The 20547-nt window shown below is 39.9% G+C and overlaps 1 protein-coding gene across 2 annotated transcripts; it reads left to right on the top strand.

Moving 5' to 3' along the window:
- Nucleotides 1-14635: 14635 nt before the first annotated feature.
- On the top strand, nucleotides 14636-17646 carry LOC126605741 (probable protein phosphatase 2C 78). 2 transcript variants are annotated; one of them, XM_050273179.1, is made up of 5 exons: nucleotides 14636-15021; nucleotides 15300-15667; nucleotides 16681-16753; nucleotides 16853-16917; nucleotides 17015-17646. In XM_050273179.1, exons 1-5 carry the CDS (start codon nucleotides 14760-14762, stop codon nucleotides 17282-17284), a joined length of 1038 nt encoding a protein of 345 aa, XP_050129136.1. In that variant the 5' UTR covers nucleotides 14636-14759; the 3' UTR covers nucleotides 17285-17646. The 2 variants fall into 2 exon arrangements, with proteins under 2 accessions (XP_050129136.1, XP_050129135.1); XM_050273178.1 differs by having other exon boundaries at nucleotides 14637-15021; nucleotides 16681-16917.
- Nucleotides 17647-20547: the final 2901 nt, after the last annotated feature.

Genomic DNA, 20547 nt, shown 5'->3' with positions numbered 1-20547 from the left:
TGGAGCGGCACCACCATCACGAGTTTCCACCACGGGCACCACCGCGGTGGCTACCTCTGTAGCTACCCGTGGCGAGGTTCATGGTGCCTTCACCACGGCCCGAGCCGTGCCATCCAAGGCTCACGGCACCAAGGCCATGCCAAGCCATGTCACTCCAAACCCAACGCGAATTTAACGCATTGCCAAGCCAAGCCCAAGCCCCGCACCCATATGCATCACACTCTAAGCAGCCTGCTCCAACCGAGCAGCCCATTCCTGTGGCTCAGCCTACTCCCGCCGAGCAGCCTACTCCCATGGCCCAACCTGCTCCCACCGAGCATTTTACTCTCGCAGCCTAGCTTGCTCTCGTGGCCCAGCCTGCTCCTGCGACCTAATCTGCTCCCGTGGCTTTCCAAGCAACCCAAGTCGGTCCAAGACTATCTCAACCATCCGGACCTACCATCAAGCCGAGGGCATTCTCACCATACCTTTTCGCGGATTTGACATTTCCCTACTCAAATCTCGCGCCCGGAGTTTATCACCCTTCCATTGCCCAAGGAGGCGCATTCCTTCCAAGCATTTCCAATCCAAGTGGCGAACAACACTTGTCTCAACAAGTCATAGAGTTGACAAGTGCCCTCACACAGCAGACGACCTTGGTGAACCAGTTCTTGCAGCACATTGAGATGCAACGTGCCCCAGACAAGATGTCCCGAAGTAGGACAAGGGCAGACAAAAAATCTCTCCAGCAACGTCCCGGCAAAAAGTTACTCGACCAGCCACAAACCGAGCATTCAGGTAGTGTACACTCTCGATTGGGCCCTCGAGATAACGTATACTCCCATTTTAGCGTGCGGAGGAGCATGCACTCTCGATTAGGCCCATGGACGAACATACATTCACGGTTCGGTCACACTTTGATAGTCAACATGAGCAACCTTCCAGGTGAAGTGTTCATTCGTGGCTAAGCCCGCAAAGAGCATCATCCACCTCGCATCGGAGTAGGCAGCATGACGGACGGAGAGAAGCAGTCACTCAATCCAGCTCAAGTTCAACCAGCAGCTTGCGAAGAACTCACTCGCCTGCTAGGAACGCACTATATGCACTGCATTCGAGGTATAGACGAGCCAAACACATGGAAGAGCAACCTAGACCAGCAAGTCATAGCTGGAGGCAGCCGAGAGCTCCACTACCCCCAATAAAGGCAAATTCAGGAAGAAGTAGAAAGACTCTTAACCAAGCGATTGCACGATTTCCAACGCAACGAGGTCACCGACGAGGCACTACGACGGAACATGACCAACATAAGCAGGTCATCCTTCATGGACGAGATCGAGTAAGCAGAGCCTCCACGCGAGTTCAGCATGCCACATTTCACATCTTTCAAATGGGATGAAGACCCGAAGAGACACTTAAAGCACTACCGAAGTGCAATGATCCTTTATCGAAACGACGATGATCACATATGCAAGATATTCGCCACCACTCTACAAGGCGAGGTGCAAGATTGGTTCTACACCCTGCCGCTACAATCCATCCGGAATTTCTACGAACTTTCTTTGGTTTTCATCAAAGAATATTCATTTTATCGCTTGATCAAAAAGAAGTCCAACCATTTGTTTGACGTCAAGAAGAACCCAAAAGAGTCACTTGTGACTATATGAGGAGATTCAAAGCAGATAAGGCAAGGATAGTCGGATACAACGACTCGATAGCTAGAGCAGCCTTCCAAAAAGGCCTTCCAGCAGACCACCCGCTATTCGGAAAATTGATCATGAAAGAAGATCTAACTCTGGCAGACTCTTTTGCTTTGGCAGAGAAGCATGCACTTTGGGATGAAGCTCGTCAATGCACATTCAAGGACTTGAAGAAGTACCCAACATCACATCCCTAGAAGCAACGGATGACTTATTCGCATGTTTGACGGTATCTAAAGTAGCAATAAGCTCTACCATCATGCGAGAAGAACTAGGGCCCGACTACCTGTATTCTACAGTTACCTGTATTCTACAGTTCAAAAGCTCTCATCGATGCTATTAAAAATTCAAAAGCTAACTTTGGCGATAGTTGTTGTAACTCGAAAGCTTAAGTTTTACCTTCAAACGCACGCAGTCATCATTAGGACGCACTATTCCACCGAATCCAAACCTGCGATGATAAAGGCGTAGACCTTGGCAGATGCAAAGTTTTCTGACGAACGCAGCAACTCGGCCCAAAAGACACGCCAAAGGCAGACAAACACTAGAAGGAACACTCAGAAGCAAGTTTTATCCTCGTCATCCCAGAAGATTCTACATAAGAGCAACATGTACTGGCAGTCGAACACTACCTCCTGCCGCGTGTCACACGGCCCTAGCTGACCCTTGCTCTATTATTTAGCTCTAAAGTGACCTAATACTGGAAGTTGAGCATATTCTGCTACATGTAACATGGCCCTAGCTTCACAGCTCCCTACCGCGCCTTCAAGCTTAGCCTTGACAATGCAACAGAGCAGCCCAACGACGCCCCGAAGGCAGCCGAGCACACTTTAGCCACACTTGTTCCCTCAATGGAGATTTCTGGGGTTTGTATGTAGATGGCGCATCCAACTACGAATGCTCGTGAGCAGCCGTGGTTCTTGCTACCCTAGACGTTTCAATGCTTGAGCAGGCGATCACTCTAAGCTTCAAAGCATCTAACAATGAAGCAGAGTACGAAGCCCCACTAGCAGGCATTCGAATGACAAAAAACTTAGTGGTGAAAAAGCTTTCAATTCATTATGAGTCCTAGTTAATCACCAGCCAGACTACTATGGGCAAAGGCATGATGATCGTGACAACCGATTACTTCACCAAATAAGTAGAAGCAGAGCCCATGACGATCATGGTTCAGACGGACATAGAGCGCTTCATATGAAGGAGCATCATTTACCGATTTGGCATCGCTTAATCCATCGTCACCGATAACGGCCCGCAATTCGTGGGCAAAGATTTGGAGAAGTTCTTCCAAAAATATGGCATCAAGCAACACATGTCTACGCCAAGATATCCTCAAGGCAATAGGCGGGCCAAAGCATCCACTAAGATGATCCTTGACTGCCACAAGAAATCCCCCACCAATAAGAAAAGAAAATGGCTAGACGAACTCCAAAGATGTTTATGGGCATATCGCACCACCAAAAGACGAGCAATCGAAAGGAGATGGTCACAAGCTTAAATCTGGCAAAGGAGAAGTACGAGTAGACTATCACCGGTATCACAGCTTACCAGCAGCAGTTCCTCTCCAGCTACAACAAAAGGGCCAAGATCCAACAGTTCCAGCCCAGAGATCTAGTCTTAAGGCCTTCATCACTGCCCGCAGAGAAGGCTCCAAAAAGATGAATCTCATCTGGGAAGGTCTGTATAAGATCAACAGAAAAGGCGGTAAGAGTAATTACACCATCGTCACCATGAAACAGCAAAAAGATCGAAAAGCAGTGGATGGCCTACAATCTGAAGAAGTACCATTTGTGACCTCTTGTTACATCAAAACCTGAAGACTCAAGAAGCTCGACGGGCATCACCTCACAAGCTGAGGACTATCCAGTTGTTATGCAATTCCTACCTTACAACTAAGTTCTCGTTCGTTTCACTCGTTTTTTCAATGAGGAATTCAGAAGTAATCACAAATTGGCTCGACTACATACTTACAACAACTAATCACTCCTGCACTTCAAAAGAACATTATGCCCTACTTAGGAACTCATCGCAGGAATTGCGCCCCCCGAGGGAACAACCATGCTCTCCAGTGCGAGTGGGTAAACCAATTCCCCGACACCCATATGGGTCAACTTTCCAAGACGGGAGGATAAACTTTACACTCCGAATATCCAGACATGGATGAGTCTGGCTGCCCTAGTATAACTAGATGCACGATTGCTTGCACCGGGATTCCTAGAAGTAGCCATAATGTTCTTTGTCAAGACTTAGCTAACTAAAGGATTTTTGGTCTCTTGGCCTAATCCATGGGGAACCGGGCCCTAGAGACGGAAGAGGCACATTACGCAGTACGTGTAATATCCCACATAGCCCAGGGGAGTGATCCTTAATATGTATATTCTCATCCCTACCTAGCACGAGGCCTTTTGGGAGCTCACTGGCTTCGGGTTCCGTCGGAACTCGGAAGTTAAGCGAGAAGGTGGCTAAAGCACTCCAGGATAGGTGACCCACTGGGAAGTTGCTCGTGAGTTCCAAAAAAAAAACCGTGAGGGAATGGTAAACCCAAAACAGACAATATCATGCTACGGTGGTGGAATAGGCCCGGGATGTGGTAGACCCGGGCCAGGATGTGACAAATTGGTATCAGAGCCAATCCCTGGCCGTGGTGTGCCGACCAGGACGTCGGGCCCCTAATGAGGGTGGATTGTTATATCCCACATCGCCCAAGGGAGTGATCCTTAAGATGTATATTCTCATCCTTACCTAGCACGAGGCCTTTTGGAAGCTTACTGGCTTTGGGTTCCGTCGGAACTCGGAAGTTAAGCGAGAATATGGCTAGAGCACTCCTAGGATGGGTGACCCATTGAGAAGTTGCTCGTGAGTTCCCAAAAATAAAACCGTGAGGGAATGGTAAGCCTAAAGTGGACAATATCGTGCTACGGTGGTGGAACGAGCCTGGGATGTGGTGGACACGGACCGGGATGTGATAGTACGCCCTACAGACGGCTACCCTGGAACCCTAAAGCTGCTACCGAATGCACTAAGGTAGCCTATGGTTCTGGAAGACTGCCTACGGCTTGCCCTTCGAGTAATAAAGCCGCACTAGACTTATACAACCGTACATTCTTGTGAAAGGTTAAACAAGTTAGCGCACATATACGAAGTTTTATCCACTGCTGACATGCTACGTGGTCGATAAGCTTCACCTCTGCCAAGCACGGAACAACCTACACTAAGTCCTAAAGTGTTGTGATACTTGCTACGCAACCTACGAAATTGGAGAAAGCTAAGGTTAACAGCCTAGTGGTTATGCGGACTTGTTTGCTTCTGTAAGTAAGGCATCCGGCTGCCAACCCTATGGCTAACAACTTTGCAAAGTTCTACACCAACACCTACGGCTGCATAGACTATGCGGGCTTGTCTGCTTATAAAAAAGTAGCATGCCTGCCACTGGTCTATCAAGTCTTAAGGTTAGGGCATGAACAAAAGAAACGAAGATGAAGAAAAAGGAAAACATGTTTATAAACAACTAGCAAAGGCCGAAGGAGTTCAAGCAAAACAAGAGCTACAAGGAAAAACAAATAAAATCCTAAAGGCTACCTAGAAGACTATAGCAGCTTGGACATCCCATGACTACTCGATCGCCACACCTTCAGCAATCGCGACGCTCTTAGCAGCGGTATCATCAAGCGCTTCACCCCCGGCTGCCCCAACTTGGGCACTAACTTCTCTTACTACTTCACCAATGGAAGTCTCAAAAGTAAAATCAAGCAAGTCTTCCGGAGAAATAGAGAAGGTCTCGAAACCCCGAGCCCAGCCTTTTCACCTTTCAGCTGCTCATCATCCTCAAGTAAACCAACATGGATGCTCTACATCTCATCCAGTTCCTTATTCAGACTTTTAGTACGCCTTGAAGTTCCAACACTTCGGGTTCAAGCCTATCGATGATTCTCTTGAAGTGGATCACTTGGTTATAAGCAACAATCAACTCTTCATCCTTTGCAGCGAAACGAAGCTTAGAAACTGCAAACTCAAGATCTTGAATCTGAGGTATTGTAACATTCAATCTCATTTTCTATATTTTCATACTTAACTTGGATCGCGTCAAACCTAGTTTTTAAGTCAACGATCTCGTGGCGAGCGATCTCAAGCTGCAGAGAAGTAGGGGCAGAAATATTAGACCCCTTCAAAGCAACGAGCTCAAAATCTGCCATAGTATTTGCCATCTCCTTAGCAGCCTTGCTATATCTGCATTATAGCAAGCAGAGTAGTCATTCTATATTAGGTCGTATGCTTCGCAAATGAGCTTGGGCAAACAACCTTTCTGACGCCATCAACAAACTTGGCATAAGCGTCTATGTTTTCAAGAGATATGGTTTTAAAAGTACATAGATCTTAGCAGCCTCCCCAAAAGCAGGCTTAGTGGATTTCTCACAACTGCCTACGCGAGCAGTCTCCTCATTCCCAGCAGGTGAATCAGTCTCAGCAACATAAGGAATGAGCCTTGGCGTCATTTTAGCAGCAGAGTCCACCTTATCGCTCTTCATAATAGCAAGCCTCTCCAAAGGTGAACCGAACTTAGATCCCAACAAACGTCTTGGTACAAATTTCGGTACTAGGGGTATGACAGGACCTTTATGCCGAACAATCCTATCAGCAATCATACTAGCCATTCTTGACATGGTAGGTTGCCATATGCTCAGATCTAGCAGCCTCATTTTTCAATTCCTTGGAAAAAGTCAAGTCAATCACAAGCCTGGAGGCAGTCGGTAAACCCGCGCGAGCAATGAAAGAAGTCTTTGGTTTTTTCTCAGCCAGCATCTCTTGAGCAGGCAGGAAAGATCCCTTTTCCTACCTTCATTTGCAACATGATCCACAACAATGATTGGACGAACCAATGCATCCGTCTTGATCCTATTCACCTTCTCTTTTGGGAGCAGCCCACGTTTCTCCTGACGAAGAGAGTTAAAGTAACCAATGTCATTCGTGGTACCTAGCAAGGGAGTTCAACCCAACATTCCAGCAGCTCATGAGGCACGCAACCTCTTCATTTCTCTCAATTACCAGCCTAGCTCGCGTTATGTCTAAAAGCCTAAAAGGACATAAGCCATGTGACTCGCCTAGTACTGCGCCCCAACACCACAATCCGCGGCCCTAATCACACAAGCTGCCCTTGGTTTTGGCCAAGTCGAGCAGTTTAAAGCAATGGTTCCTGCCACAATACCTCATCGGCCCATGCCAACCGACGTGCCGCATCACCCCGACGGCTGTCTCGTGGTAGCACCATCCAAGAAGAAGATAAGGAAAATTAATTTTTTCTTACCTCAGTGCGGCATGAAGAAGACAAAAAAAGCAACGAAAAACGGTCCTTTGCACGGGCAAGATGTAAAAGATTGCTAGAGGAGGGGAAACAAATATCCTCTAAGCTATCTCTCTCTTGTAGGGTAGAATAAATCGCTCTCCAAAGTTGATTTAATAACCCACTTAAGGTGGACTTAAATAGGCTTTGAGAGAAATTTATTTCCCTTTTCTAGAAGGATCTAATTTTCTATTAAAGAGAGAATCAACATCAAAATAGAAAACAGTCTTAAGTTCCTAAAGCAAGAAGATCTTTAAACCTGCTGCCCTTTCCTGCGAGCAGCCCAACAGGTGTGGGGGCATTTGTGGAACCAAAAATAATCACAAGGCAACACGTGGATTTTTGGGTAAAAAAGGACAAAAATACCCTTGAAGCATATCGAGATTCCTACGCGCGAGCGGCGGACAATCATCCTCAACCAAGTCAAAAGTGCCCAAAATAGGTAACAATTTAAAGTCTATTTCATCAAATCCTTTCTATAAGGTAATTCCCAAAATCTAATTTATTCTATATGTTTTATATTCCATTATTTAGCTAATAAATTAGCTAAATAATATATTCCTTTCATATTTCCTAAAATTAACTAATTAAGGGATTAATTACCTAATCAATCCTTTAATTATCAATTAAACCACCAAATTATAACCAAAAAACATACCAAAGGCCGGTTACCCACTAGGGCCGGCCATGCCTTTTGCTTTTTGCTACCATTTTCTTTCCCTTTTATGACATTCAAATAGCTAGTTAATTAGGTTATTATTATTTGCTAATTAACTAGCCAATTATTTTCATAACTCCCCAAAATAACTAGCCCATTATCTCCATAACCCCCCAAAATAAATCATCCTTGGCCTAATGGCCGGCCACACCCTTCCTCTCCTATATATTGGTTCCCATTTTCACCAAACACGAATTCCAATTCTCTTAAAAAAAATCCCAAATACTCTAAACACTATTTCTTTCTAAAATTCTAACTTTGGCATCGGAGGTTCTTCGGCCAAAGCCTCCCTCATTCATCATGGGCGTGTGAGGTTTTTGGCCTTAACCTAAGGTGCTAGTTGGTTTGTAGGTGCAAAATCGTCCAAGATCAAGGAGGAGAAAATTTGCATCCACAGTGCTGGTCCATATTTCTTACCATCTCCAACCGAGGGGCCAGAGGGCCATAGGCCAAACATAGCCCTGTGACAAAAAATCATCTCCAACCTAGGGCTAAACATAATTTATTATTTAAATTTAAAAACTACAACAACTTAAATTTAAAAACTACAACTTAAATTTAAAGTCTATAATCATCATCATCATCTTCATCATCCTCATCATCCGTCATTGTAGGAGTATAGTCGGAGGTAAACAACTACCGTCGAGCCATAATTTCCTTCTTTTTTCTATCAAAATAGGCCTTACTCATTGGAGTATAATCCGAAGTGTTCCTTTGCATATTCATATCGTCCATCTCTTCTTGTATTTGTTTGACTCGTTCTTCATGCCTACGGTTCCTTTCTTTCTCGGCAATGACATTTTGCTCCACCATGAATCGCAAAGAGGCAGCCATTTCCTATTGAAAGGCGATATCATCATTTGCCTTGCCCTTTTCCTTCAATTTTTGGGCTTTGTTTGGTCCCATAGCCCTAGGTATGGAAATTTCACCCGAAGACGGATTTTCTACCCTTGCTTCTTAAATGTTAAGAGATCCATCTTCATCCTCATCTACAGCTGATGATGCAGTTCCAAACACCAACATGGAACCTACTCTATGTTGAGGTGGATCTTCAAATAACACCTACCCTTTACAAATTTCCTAACAACCGTGATGCTGAAAGGGTTTCGAGCTGCCCTACATATACAATTCCTCCGCTTGGCGTACCTAGAAAATATAATTACAAAAATTAAAGGAAATTAATTTATGAAATTAAATGTAATATAATTAAATATTTAAAATAAATTGTGAAAACACTTACTTTGTCGTAGTAATTGGCACCGCTTTCATGTCTACTTGCAGCTGTTAACAATGCTTGATGCCATTTATTCAAACTTGGATGAAGATGCTTCTTCCAACTTGAAGAGCAACTCTCATGGTTTTGGGTATTCGGTGGAGTGGTGCTTTCGTAGAACTCATAGTATTTTTTGGACACATGAGTCCAAACACCTACACTTGTTTGAGAAGTCCCCCTCACACTATCTTCCGATACCCATCTATAAGCCCTGCAAAGAGCTTCATCTTCTTTTTGGGTCCAAGCCCTACCTTTCATTGCAGATGTGGCCATTTGAAAATTATTGAAAAAATTGAAGGAAAGATTATTGGAAGAGGTAAGAAAATAGAATGTGACGAGTTGAAATAAAATGAAGTGAGATAGTATGGAATGGTGAAAATTATGTAGGAATGGCTTAACTATTTATAGGAAAAAAGGGGAATTTAAAAAAAAATTAAAATTTGGCCAGAAAAAAAAAATTTCAAAACCAATGGTAACTGACGTCAGCTACCATTGGATTCAAATTTTTGCCCAGCCCCGGGCCGACTAGCTGGCTGGGTTGGGCCAGCCGATTGGCCCTTTTCTTTTTTTTTTTGGCCTGGTGGGGCCCATGAGCCCTTTGGTATGACCCTTGGTTAGAGATGGTTTTCGTGTCATTTCGGGCTATTTCCGGCCCTCTGACCACTCTCTAGCCAGATCGGTTGGAGATGGCCTAACATGTTTGATTTGGTTCAAGTTTAACAAAAATTCTTAAAGAAACCGAACCAAATCAAACTAATGTTAAACCTTTTGGTACTGGTGTTTCAGCCTTAATATTATTTGTTATTCTTTCATTTTTCTTCAACCTTACAGTCCAATTACGAAAATTCAATAATTTGCAACATACTTTTCTTATGATACATCAAATCATCCTAAAATCCAACATAACATCAAACTTCCAAGTTTAGTTATCAATATATATAGTTACAACTCAAAGAGCTTCAATTTTCCATCAACCTTGAAAATCAACTTTCTTTCTGCTTACCTAATTATTAGCCAATAAAAAGATATACATTTGTAAAATAAAATCATTTAAATATCAATGTGTAAATTGTTAGTTCCATTTGATTTAGATCGGGTGACAAAATCTCAAACATGTAATCAAATCAAACCAAACCAAATTAAAAGCTAGATGGTAAAATTTATCATTTACAATTTTTTTTTCTTTATAAATGTGGAAGTAGGGTTTCATTTGCATCTTAAGAAATTAACTTGTAAGTTTCTTCTTCGAAACTTATCAAGAAAGTGCTAAATCTCTTGTTTTACCTTGTTTTTTTAGTAGCCTTGCTTTCTACGTTCTATTTTTTATTTTTGGCTGATATGACTTGTTGCTTGTAGCCTCATATTTTTTGTTTTTTGTTTTGTTTTGTTTTGAATAAACAATATTATCTACACTAAGGGAGTGTGGGTGTGGGTTAAGCCTCACAATTAACTAATAATAATATGGTTCAAATTTGTATTTGGCAAGAACCGAACCTATGACCTCTCACTAACAAGTGAAAATGAATCAGTAGACCGTAGTACTAAGTGCCTCATATCTTAGTGGTGTGAGTTTCAATGGATCCATGTTATATCAATGCTAAACTATGTGTTTTATATTTTTCTTTTCAGTTGGTTATTAACCCAGAAATTTCTTCTGAAATATTTCCTTAGAAAAAGAAAATGAATTGGGGACGAGAGAAAGCACATTTCCAAAAACAGTCAAAGAGTGCGGAATTTTCTAAAGCATGTTGTCTGTTCAAAGTATTTAATTGACCTAGTTGTAATGGAATGACCAACTTTTAACTCGACAGAAAACTTCGACATTGATATCGACTTTTTTGGTCTCCTCACATCTCTACTAAATTTACAGGAAATACATATTTGGTTGTTTCCCGGTAACATTCCAAGAGCTGAGGAGAATAGCGTTCATGCATGCATGTAGTCGAGTTTTAGAAAATATAAAAAATTCAAAGATCAATGAGAGATGCTTCTATTAGACAACATGATTGTACTTTGTGATAAATAGTTCCTCTTTGGGGGACATCCAATAAAATTGGAATGGTACTTTGTGATAAAAGGATGAGATGGTGGAGAGCTTATGAAGCATCATACTTTTGAGAGGGTTTCCTTAGCATTTCTCAATAATTATATAGAAAGTTGGAAACCCTATGTCGACGAGCTAGCTATAATGAACAGGATGGTCAATGTTACCAAAGACGACCCAAAACACCCGCCATTGAAATCGACGAGAGAGAGTCGTGCTAGGGTGTGTTTTCTTTCTTTTCAATTCGAGACCTTGATATCAAATAGTTCTGTAACGCCCCGGAAATTTTATATGGAAGCTAACTACAGTGATAGGCACAAAAATGTCATAGTTACCCTTTATGTTATTAACCATACTAACATTTCTCTCTTTGACAGTTTTTCCACTAATATTTAATCTCGTTTATTTTATAACTGCATCTAACTTCTTGTTAGACTGCCTACATACCCTTCGGAGGGATCAAGCCAATTGTAGTTCACAATCCATTTTACACATTTTAGAAAAACAACACTCTTGGACCAAGTTTAGGCTCCCTTTGGAACATTCAAAACTAAACTGAATCGTGTAATTATATATGGGTTTTGATAAACCAAAACTCGACGGAACTGAGTGAAAACAATTGGGTTACGATCATGAATATATGTATTTTCAACACACTAAATTTTTTCTCCAAAGGAGCACATAAAGACCTAGAAATTAATAGCCAAAGAAGGCTACTCGAAACTTGAGTTTTCTTTGCAACTTACGTAACAGCTCATTCTCAATTCATATAACAAATCCCAAAATACTTCCAGGTAGTCCATAAGTCATGTATACAACATGCAAAACTAACAAGGCTTAAAATTAACAAGAAATTGACCTTTTGAACCAAACCCTTGATCAAGAAATTTGATTTACAAACCCAATCCAAATTACCCAACTCCAATTTATGTTCAGACTGGTTCATTAAATGATAGAAAACCCTAAATAAAACTAAGAACTCCAAATATATCATGGCAGTTTCAATTCAACTTAAGGAAATTAAATTCGAAAATCAAGATAATCAAGGAATAAAGAATTTACCCCTCAAATCTCTGAATCCTTCATTCACAATCACATTCTCTAACTCTCAATTTCTCTGCCAAACACTCCCTCTCCGATTTTTGTCCAAATGAAGAAGAATTTTCTTCCAAAAGCTATGGAAGAGCCACCTCCTCCCCTTTTTTTTTGTTTCCTTCCCTCATTTCCCCTTTTTCTTCCCTCTCATTTGTCTCCTCTCTTTTTTCCCCTGCCACAGCCACACACATGACTTATCTCCACCAGGCCACTCCTCCAGCCAAATCTGGAGCTTTCCAAATTAGTGGTTAAATGACCATTTTACCTTTGCCTTTGATAGTTTATATATCTTTCGTTATAACTTCGTTTCGTGAACGATTTTCGCCTACGCGCTTATAGGGTCGTCCTCTATTCAAATATGTCAAGAAATATGATAAAATATATGAGGATAAAATACGTCATCGTATAATTACGTTAAACCAACTAGGGGCATTTTCATCATTTTCACTTATCGATAAATTTTACGATGTAAACTATAATAATTTCCGGAAACAAACTTTTAAAATTTCTCAATTAAATTTTCATAACCATAAATCGATTTATTTTCGATTTTCTCCACATATTCATAATTATGAATATCTAATTCATATATTTAAATTTTCAGGGTATTACAAGTTCGTTCTTATATTAGTCGAATATAGTTGTGGGGTCATGATTTTTCAAGGCCGAAGTAAGACGGATCAAAATGCGAATACCCCTAAAGTCTTTGATGGACTCAGCATCTTCCCAATGGAGTTGAATAAACGGAGCAGCAATGCCACTATCATCCAATTCCGGAGCAGTGGGCGAAATCCGACGACTTCACTCAAATTGACCATGCCTGTTCCACAAGATATGAAAACCTAATCCAACTAGTAATCAACAAGTTTCTTATAATTTTGGCGTGCGCCACAAGTAATTACACTCCTAAGAGAACGCAATATTAACTTTCTAGATATCATTTGGGATCTCCTGGTTTAATACGGATCCTAAAAGGTCTTATTTTCGAATGGTATAGATACACCCTTCTATGGTTCATCTCTAGTAACACAATTATCGCACACTTATTCTCTTGCCTATGCTTGAGTTTCATAATATTGATGACTAACTTGACAGTTGTTTACTATTTTGCATGTAAACGGATTTGTACTTCTCAAACCTCCATAGCAGTGCGCAAATTTAATTCCAACAATAATAATGTTTGGGTCATTTGGAATTGCTTCTTCTTTAAAAAGCGGTTATGCTCAGAATCACTTTTAATAAAAGCGCTTATATTAAAAGCAAATCAATTTTTTTTAATAAAAGTTCAAATGCTCCTTCAAAAAGCATGTCTATTACGTTTTTTGAACTCAGAAGCTCTTTTAACTTTTTTTTTGCCAAACATGATCAGAAGTGCTTTTAATAATTAAAAAATGCTTTCAGTTATTTTAAAAACTCTTCCAAACAAACCATGTACTTCAACAATAAGAATCAAATGGTTCCTTCTTCTTTTTCTAATATTATCATGGATCATAAGTCAAATGGCAAAACCAAGACTTAATCCTCGGAAAATCAAAGGGTCTCCACGACTTCATGAGTTGTGAGTCCTATCCCATATTCCTAAAACACACCATAACACTTGTTTTCCAAAATGTTAATAAAGATAATAAAGAACATGATTCCTTCTCTTTCTCTTTCGTCTAACAAAGCTCTAGATATTTTTTCCAAAAAAAAAAAAAGACAAAGCTCTAGATAAGTTTTCTCCGTCCACTCACCACCACACTCCAAAATTAAAACCACATCTTTTAATTAAACGACTAATTAGTTTGGGGTATGATATCCACACCCCATTTTACTTCTTACACACTTTTTTAATTTTCGGCCGTAGGATAGAATGAATTAAAGAAGATTAACAGACAGAAATTATCAAGGGGCGTGTAAGAAATAAAATGAGATGTGTGGATAGCTTACCCCATTAGTTTAATTAAATCGCTAATCATCTATCTATTTACATATAAAGGGAGAAAAAATAATGAAGCTTTTATAATTTAAAATTTTACCCGTTCAAAAGAAATTGGTTAAAAAAAAAAAAAAAAAAACTACACACGTAAATTGTAATTGGACAATGTGTGATTAATAATAATAATAAATTTCAACCAGAAAAATACATAATAAAATATAAAAAACTAGTCCCAAAAACCATCATTAAAAGTTAAAACGCACCAAACTCTGGCTTTAGCCCGCCACTCAGTACTACGATCTGGTGATATTCTTCTTTACTTAGAAGTGAGAGGTTTTATGTTCGAATCTTGTGGATGACAAATTCGATACCAAATTAGGTTGCCCATTGTTCGAATCTTGTGGATAAAAAATTCAATACCAAATTAAGTTGCCTATTGTGTGACTTAGCCGAACTTCATATCCCCTAATGTAAAGATATAGATTAACTAAAAAAAAAAAAAAATGTCTGGCTTTGGCCTGGCCCTCACCCAATATAATCCTTCATTTACCCTTTAACACGGAATTCCCATGTCCCTCTCTTTTTATTCCAACACAACACCCCAACTACCAAACCAAACCAAAACCCGCGAATTCCTCTTTCCTGTTTTTCCCCAAAACCATAGGGAAAATCCAAGTACAACCAGCCCAAGCTGACAATGATGTTGGAGATGTGTAGGAGGCCGTTGGAGAAGTGTTTTGGTGGCGGAGACGGCGGCGATGGCCTGCTTTGGCACATGGACCTCAAGCCACACTCTTCTGGGAACTATTCGATTGCAGTGGTTCAAGCAAATTCGGCGCTGGAAGATCAGGGACAGGTGTTCTCATCTCCTCTCGCAACGTACGTTGGAGTCTATGACGGCCACGGCGGTCCTGAAGCTTCCCGCTTCATTACCAACCGACTCTTCCGCTTCCTTCACAGTAAGTAGCACGCCCATCTGCAGAAATGCCCATGTTCTTGTCTTTCTTTTATTTCAATTAGGAGATATATGTATTGAGACCAGGAAGATTCCCAGTTGACTTATTGATCTCACAGATTTTTTTTAGGTTTTTTAGCTAAACAATGTGAAAGAAATTCAGATGCTACTTTTTTTTTTTTTTTTTTTTTAATTTATTTTCCTTTTAACATTTATTTCAACAAAAAAGAAAAAAGGAATTGTGTTTTTCTTCGAAATTAAGGTTGTTTGTTGTTCCCTCAGAGTTTGCAACTGAACAAGGTGGACTGTCGGAGGATGTGATAAGGCAGGCATTTGATGCAACAGAGGAGGAGTTCTTGGAGTTGGTTAAGCGATCATGGATGGTGCGGCCGCAGATTGCTTCAGTAGGATCGTGTTGCCTGGTTGGTGCAATTGCGGATGGTCTTTTATATGTGGCTAATCTCGGAGATTCGAGGGCAGTTCTTGGCAGGAGATCATCGGATGGGCAGGCGGTGGTGGCGGAGCGGTTGTCTACGGATCACAATGTTGCAGTGGAGGAAGTGAGGAAGGAGGTTAAGGATCTTCACCCTGATGATGCGCACATTGTGGTGTTTACGCGTGGAGTTTGGCGAATTAAGGGCATTATTCAGGTACTAAATGTGGGTTTTTTTTTTCAGTTCGTGAATCATCTCGCTGATCATTATTTCAGATATTAGTGGAATACTAGAGTTTGATTCAACCTTCATTGTAGTGTAGTACAGTGTTAATTTATGATGGTTCTATTGGTTAACGTATTTAGGGGTTGTTCGAATAACTTAGTTCAAATGGTAAGTTATTTGGAATCTGAACCCGAGGTTTGATTTCAGTGATGCATAAGAATCTGGGGAAACTTGTCCCCTACTGCAACTAAAAGAATCTTATGAAACTTTGTGGTACGAGCGTGATGAGATTGCGTGCTTGTACTTTAGGATGTCCGAGATTATTAGCTCTAGTCCTATGAAGAGGAGATTCCCTGTAATATATTGTTTTGTCCTGCGGTAATACAAACGGCTAATCGTCTCATGCCTTTCATTATTGCCATCTTACAGCATATTGTTCAAGGACATGAACCTCGTCCTAGAAAGTCCTGCTCTGATTAGGTGCATTGCATGAACCGTATCTTACAGCTTTTCTTTCTTGACGAGTACACGAGTACAAAGGAAAAGTCCACTGTTTTTCTGCGGATATGGTATTCTCTCATTGTTTGTCCTGATCCATCTACTTTCACAGGTTTTCCTCTTTACTCTGTAGCCGCTTTCTAGGCAGCTAAGAATTTAAGTATCTGAAGCAAATGGGATGATGGTTCATGAAATGCACATTAAAGCCTAAAATGTGTTGTATTGTGTGACTAGCAAATCATGGTCGAGTGGATTCTTTGTATCTCATTTGTTGAAGTCCACTCTCATATGCAATTAAGAGATATGACAAGTTTCAGGCTCATTACGGAAACACACATATAGCAAACATGCTCCAGCGGCCTTATGACGAAAGTTCAGTTTGGTGGTAGTCAACTTTATAAATCCTAAATACATTGTGAAAGTGAAAGTAATATTCTTGTGAGTTGTTGCTTTATCTCGTTGGTACTTTCCCGTGCTTATTATCTGATGAAACCTGCCCTTTGTAGGTCTCAAGGTCAATCGGTGATGTCTACTTGAAGAAACCTGAGTTTAACAGAGATCCTCTCTTTCACCACTTTGGTATGCCCGTTTCTTTAAAGAAGCCTGTAATGACAGCAGAACCCTCTATAGTAGTTCGAAAGTTACAGCCACAGGACATGTTTTTGATATTTGCAACAGATGGTCTCTGGGAGCATTTGAATGATGAAACAGCCGTGAAAATCGTCTCCAAAAATCCAAGAGCTGTAAGGCCCCCACCAAGTTCAGTTCTGTGTTAGTTTTCTGTTTTATAAAAGTTTTAAGATGTTGAGAACTTAAGAGTTGCTCATAATTTAATTACAGGGAATAGCAAAGCGATTGGTAAGAGCTGCCATCGGTGAGGCTGTAAGGAAAAGAGAATTGAGATATGACAATGTAAGAAGAATTAAAAGGGGGGTAAGGCGCCATTTCCACGACGATATCACTGTAATAGTGATATTCCTAGATCATTCACAACTTTCCTCAAATGCTAGTCTCAAGGATCAGAGCCTCTTTAGCTGCACTAATGTCCCTGTCGATATATTTTCAATGAACGAAGAAGCAGCAGATGGATCACTCCACACCTTCCCTTGAGAGAAATCGGTGGCAAAAAATTTGCATCTGTTGTGTAAATCGAATGAGAAAATTTAAACGTAGGTGCAGCAGGCTGCGAGATTTTACAGGAAAGGTGGTGGCTTGTACATAGTTTGATGGCCAGATTGAAGGTGCTGTTGAATTCTCGGCGTTGAGCATTGACTTCATTTGCATCTCTCTCTCTCGTCAGTGTATAATTTGTTGTGATTTCCCACATTGTGTATATTACTGGGATTTATTTATAGAAGCTTAAATTTATCTTGACCTGCAATTCACAGTCAGGATAGTTTGATAAACTGGACGAGACTGATGCCGCTATGATGGTATTCGGAAAATGATTTATGCACTCATGTTTTCTAACACACCCCGTTTACTTTTGTATATTGATTCTCTTTTGATTTTTATATGATTTTTTATGCACTCTTTTGAAATCCTAATTGAATATTCATGGATTTTCACTCTTCTAAAATTCCTCCAAATTCCGATTGAATACCACGACTAAATTTAGGAATAAACGTTGTGGTGTGCATGTGAGGCTAATTCCGCACGGTCTTGTGTTCTAACTTTTCACGTTGCAATGAGCAATCAGTTTTTTCAAGCCAAACACAAAATGTGTCGTGTTTGAATATTTTCCATAATGATCAATACGACTAAATGATCAAAAAAGAAATCTTGACTGTCAGTGTAATCAAACACTCATAAGTGGTGGTGTCTCTTTTGATCCTATTTATCTTTGTCTTTGCTTCTCTGGGATGACGGAATTAGTTCTCTGCTTGTTGTTTGGCCTCGTGCCCTTCTTTTATATGAAGTTTTTCCTTTAACCAAAAAAAAAAAAAAAAACTTATCATGTTCCCTTTATAGTGTTTCCCTTTGGCGACCTAAGCACATAGACTCATCATTTCACTCTTATAAAATTCATCAATTTTTCGAGATGAATTAATTCGACACTTGAATGTTGTAGTTGGTTAAAAAGAACCAACGAAAGATTAAGTGCATGGACATGGAAGTTGTTTTGTTTCAAGATTGACCTACCAAACTGATACTAATAGTCACGTGGTTTCTTCAACTTTTGTATGTGGTGCCAATGCGGCAGGTATTCCATGTGAACCACCGCCCCACCGCCCCACCGCCTTCAAAGTTTTCAAGAAAATACAAGACACTGTCACTGTGTCACACCACCAACCCCAACAAAACAAACAAGGAGTTGATACTAATTTGACGGGTATTAATTCCACTGATTTATTTCTCGACACATGTTACAAGTGGCACTATGCCCATTGTTTATTTCTTTTCCTCTAAAAACATAGAATGATGATTCTCTTTGGATCTTCTTTGTGATGATCTTAAGGATCCTTAAATCGTGTCCGTCTATCGTATATCGTGCAGTCATAAATTATTTTAAATACTTTTATTTTAAATTAAATATAAATAGTACCTGACGAAAACTGACCGCATGATATACGTTAAGTGGAGACGATTTGAGAATCTCCAAGATCCTCATGAAGAGGATCCGGAGAGGATCCTCCTGGAAGAACATAGACCCTCTCACAAATTACTAGTAGTCACGTCGAAAAAAAAAGTGAATTTACATGTATACTTAAAAGAATTAGATTGATTTATATTATCAATTGATCTTCTGGTGGAATTTTTATTTTTTTTATTGTATCAAAATATATTGTCTCGCATGTAAAGTTCAATGACTATACGTGTTACACATTACTTAGTATGTGTTGTTCACATATTAGGTTTAAAAATTTGTTATACATGATGAGACGTATTAACATATCAATCTCACACGTCACACCAGAAAAATAAGGAACCTTGCACGTTACATATGCTTATAAGAGTTAGATTACTACCTATGTTGCTAGATTATTTCTCATATCATCAATTAATTTTATATTAGAACCTTTACTTTTTTTAAGTTAATTAATGGATCGAATGATTGTTATTGGAATATATAACTTAGGTTATTTCGTTATAGTCTAACAACACAAGTTTCACATGGCAATTATTTAAAAAATACAAGCATATAACATTTAGGAAGGATCCAGAGTACCACCTCTACAAATAGAATAGGGAGCAAAAGGGGGGAAAAACGCAATCAGTGTAGCTGTGGCAACGAGTTTCCAAGTGTAATGACTAAAACGAAAATGATGTTAAGTTTTATGTACTAAACATGTTAGTAAAGAAAAAAAAAAATTGACTTGGCCCTTATAGTGGTGCGGTGAAGGTGTGGGTGGTGGCACTGATAATGGTGGTAGAGAGCGGTGGTATGGAAATGGCGGTGGTGCCCGTGGAGGTGATGGTGGCTCAGACGATGAAGTTGGTCGTGTCTAAGGTGGTAGTAGCCTAAGCAAGTCATCACATATGATGCAATGAGCGGGGTTTGGTGGTGCGAGTCTAAATGCTACAATGTTGGTGGGGTGGCGTTGGTGGTGGTTGTGGTGATAATATTGGTAGTGAAGTAGTGGTGGTTGTCGTGTTGGTGGTGGTAATGAGGGTAGCGATTAATATGAATGAATTTGATTATAAGCACAAAGTTTGGTGAACTTGTCATAAACTATTTTGAGGACTATCAAGTATTTTTATTTCTTAATGTGGTTTGATTTAAATTAGGTTATCTATTTTCATTTATTACGAACAACTCCAACTTTGCTCAACTTTAATGCTAATTCAAATAATTGTTTGGATGTAAGTGGTAAATTGCTCTGGTAGTTAGAGCGTTCATTTTCAACCCATGGCATCTCATGTTCAGACCATTTCCTTAATATAAGTTAAAGTAGTTATATCATTTGTATTAAAAAAAAGTTATTTGAATTATCCGAAGTATTTTGAGAGAGGAGATATTGGAAACTTAGGGAAACCAACAACTTGAGAAACAGAGAAGACTCGAAGACGACAAGGGAGAAAGCAGATGGGTGTTTATGTTTTTAGCAAGTTTTAGAGCTCCGGTCTAAAAAATATCGGCCTTTTGGAGTGAATAGGCTGGACTATTTAAATAATTTGGCGACTATTTTTTATACAAGTACCAAACACTCAGGTCTGTATTAATTAATCATATCTCATCCTTTATATAAGTATATCTTTACATGGGGACTTATGACTCAAGTGATAAGGATGTTTTATTTTTGGAAAAATTAGGTTCACAGCCTTCTTTTTATTACTCCATTGATTAAAATCCTATTCATTTTCAATTTTTGATCAAGGTCCTTGGGTATTAATAACATCATTAATTATTTGAATAATAAAATATATTTTTT

Source organism: Malus sylvestris, chromosome 15 (assembly GCF_916048215.2).
Source record: "Malus sylvestris chromosome 15, drMalSylv7.2, whole genome shotgun sequence".
Lineage (NCBI taxonomy): Eukaryota > Viridiplantae > Streptophyta > Magnoliopsida > Rosales > Rosaceae > Malus > Malus sylvestris.
The sequence above is the reverse complement of the archived record's forward strand: the minus strand, read 5'-3'. Positions and strand labels throughout refer to the sequence as shown.

Excerpts from the sequence above, each read along its gene's own strand:
- LOC126605741 (XM_050273178.1), top strand. The coding sequence starts at position 14,760 with ATGATGTTGGAGATGTGTAGGAGGCCGTTGGAGAAGTGTTTTGGTGGC. Across the intron at positions 15,022-15,299 it reads ACTCTTCCGCTTCCTTCACA|AGTTTGCAACTGAACAAGGT; the intron begins GTAAGTAGCACG and ends TTGTTCCCTCAG. Across the intron at positions 16,918-17,014 it reads TCTCCAAAAATCCAAGAGCT|GGAATAGCAAAGCGATTGGT; the intron begins GTAAGGCCCCCA and ends ATTTAATTACAG.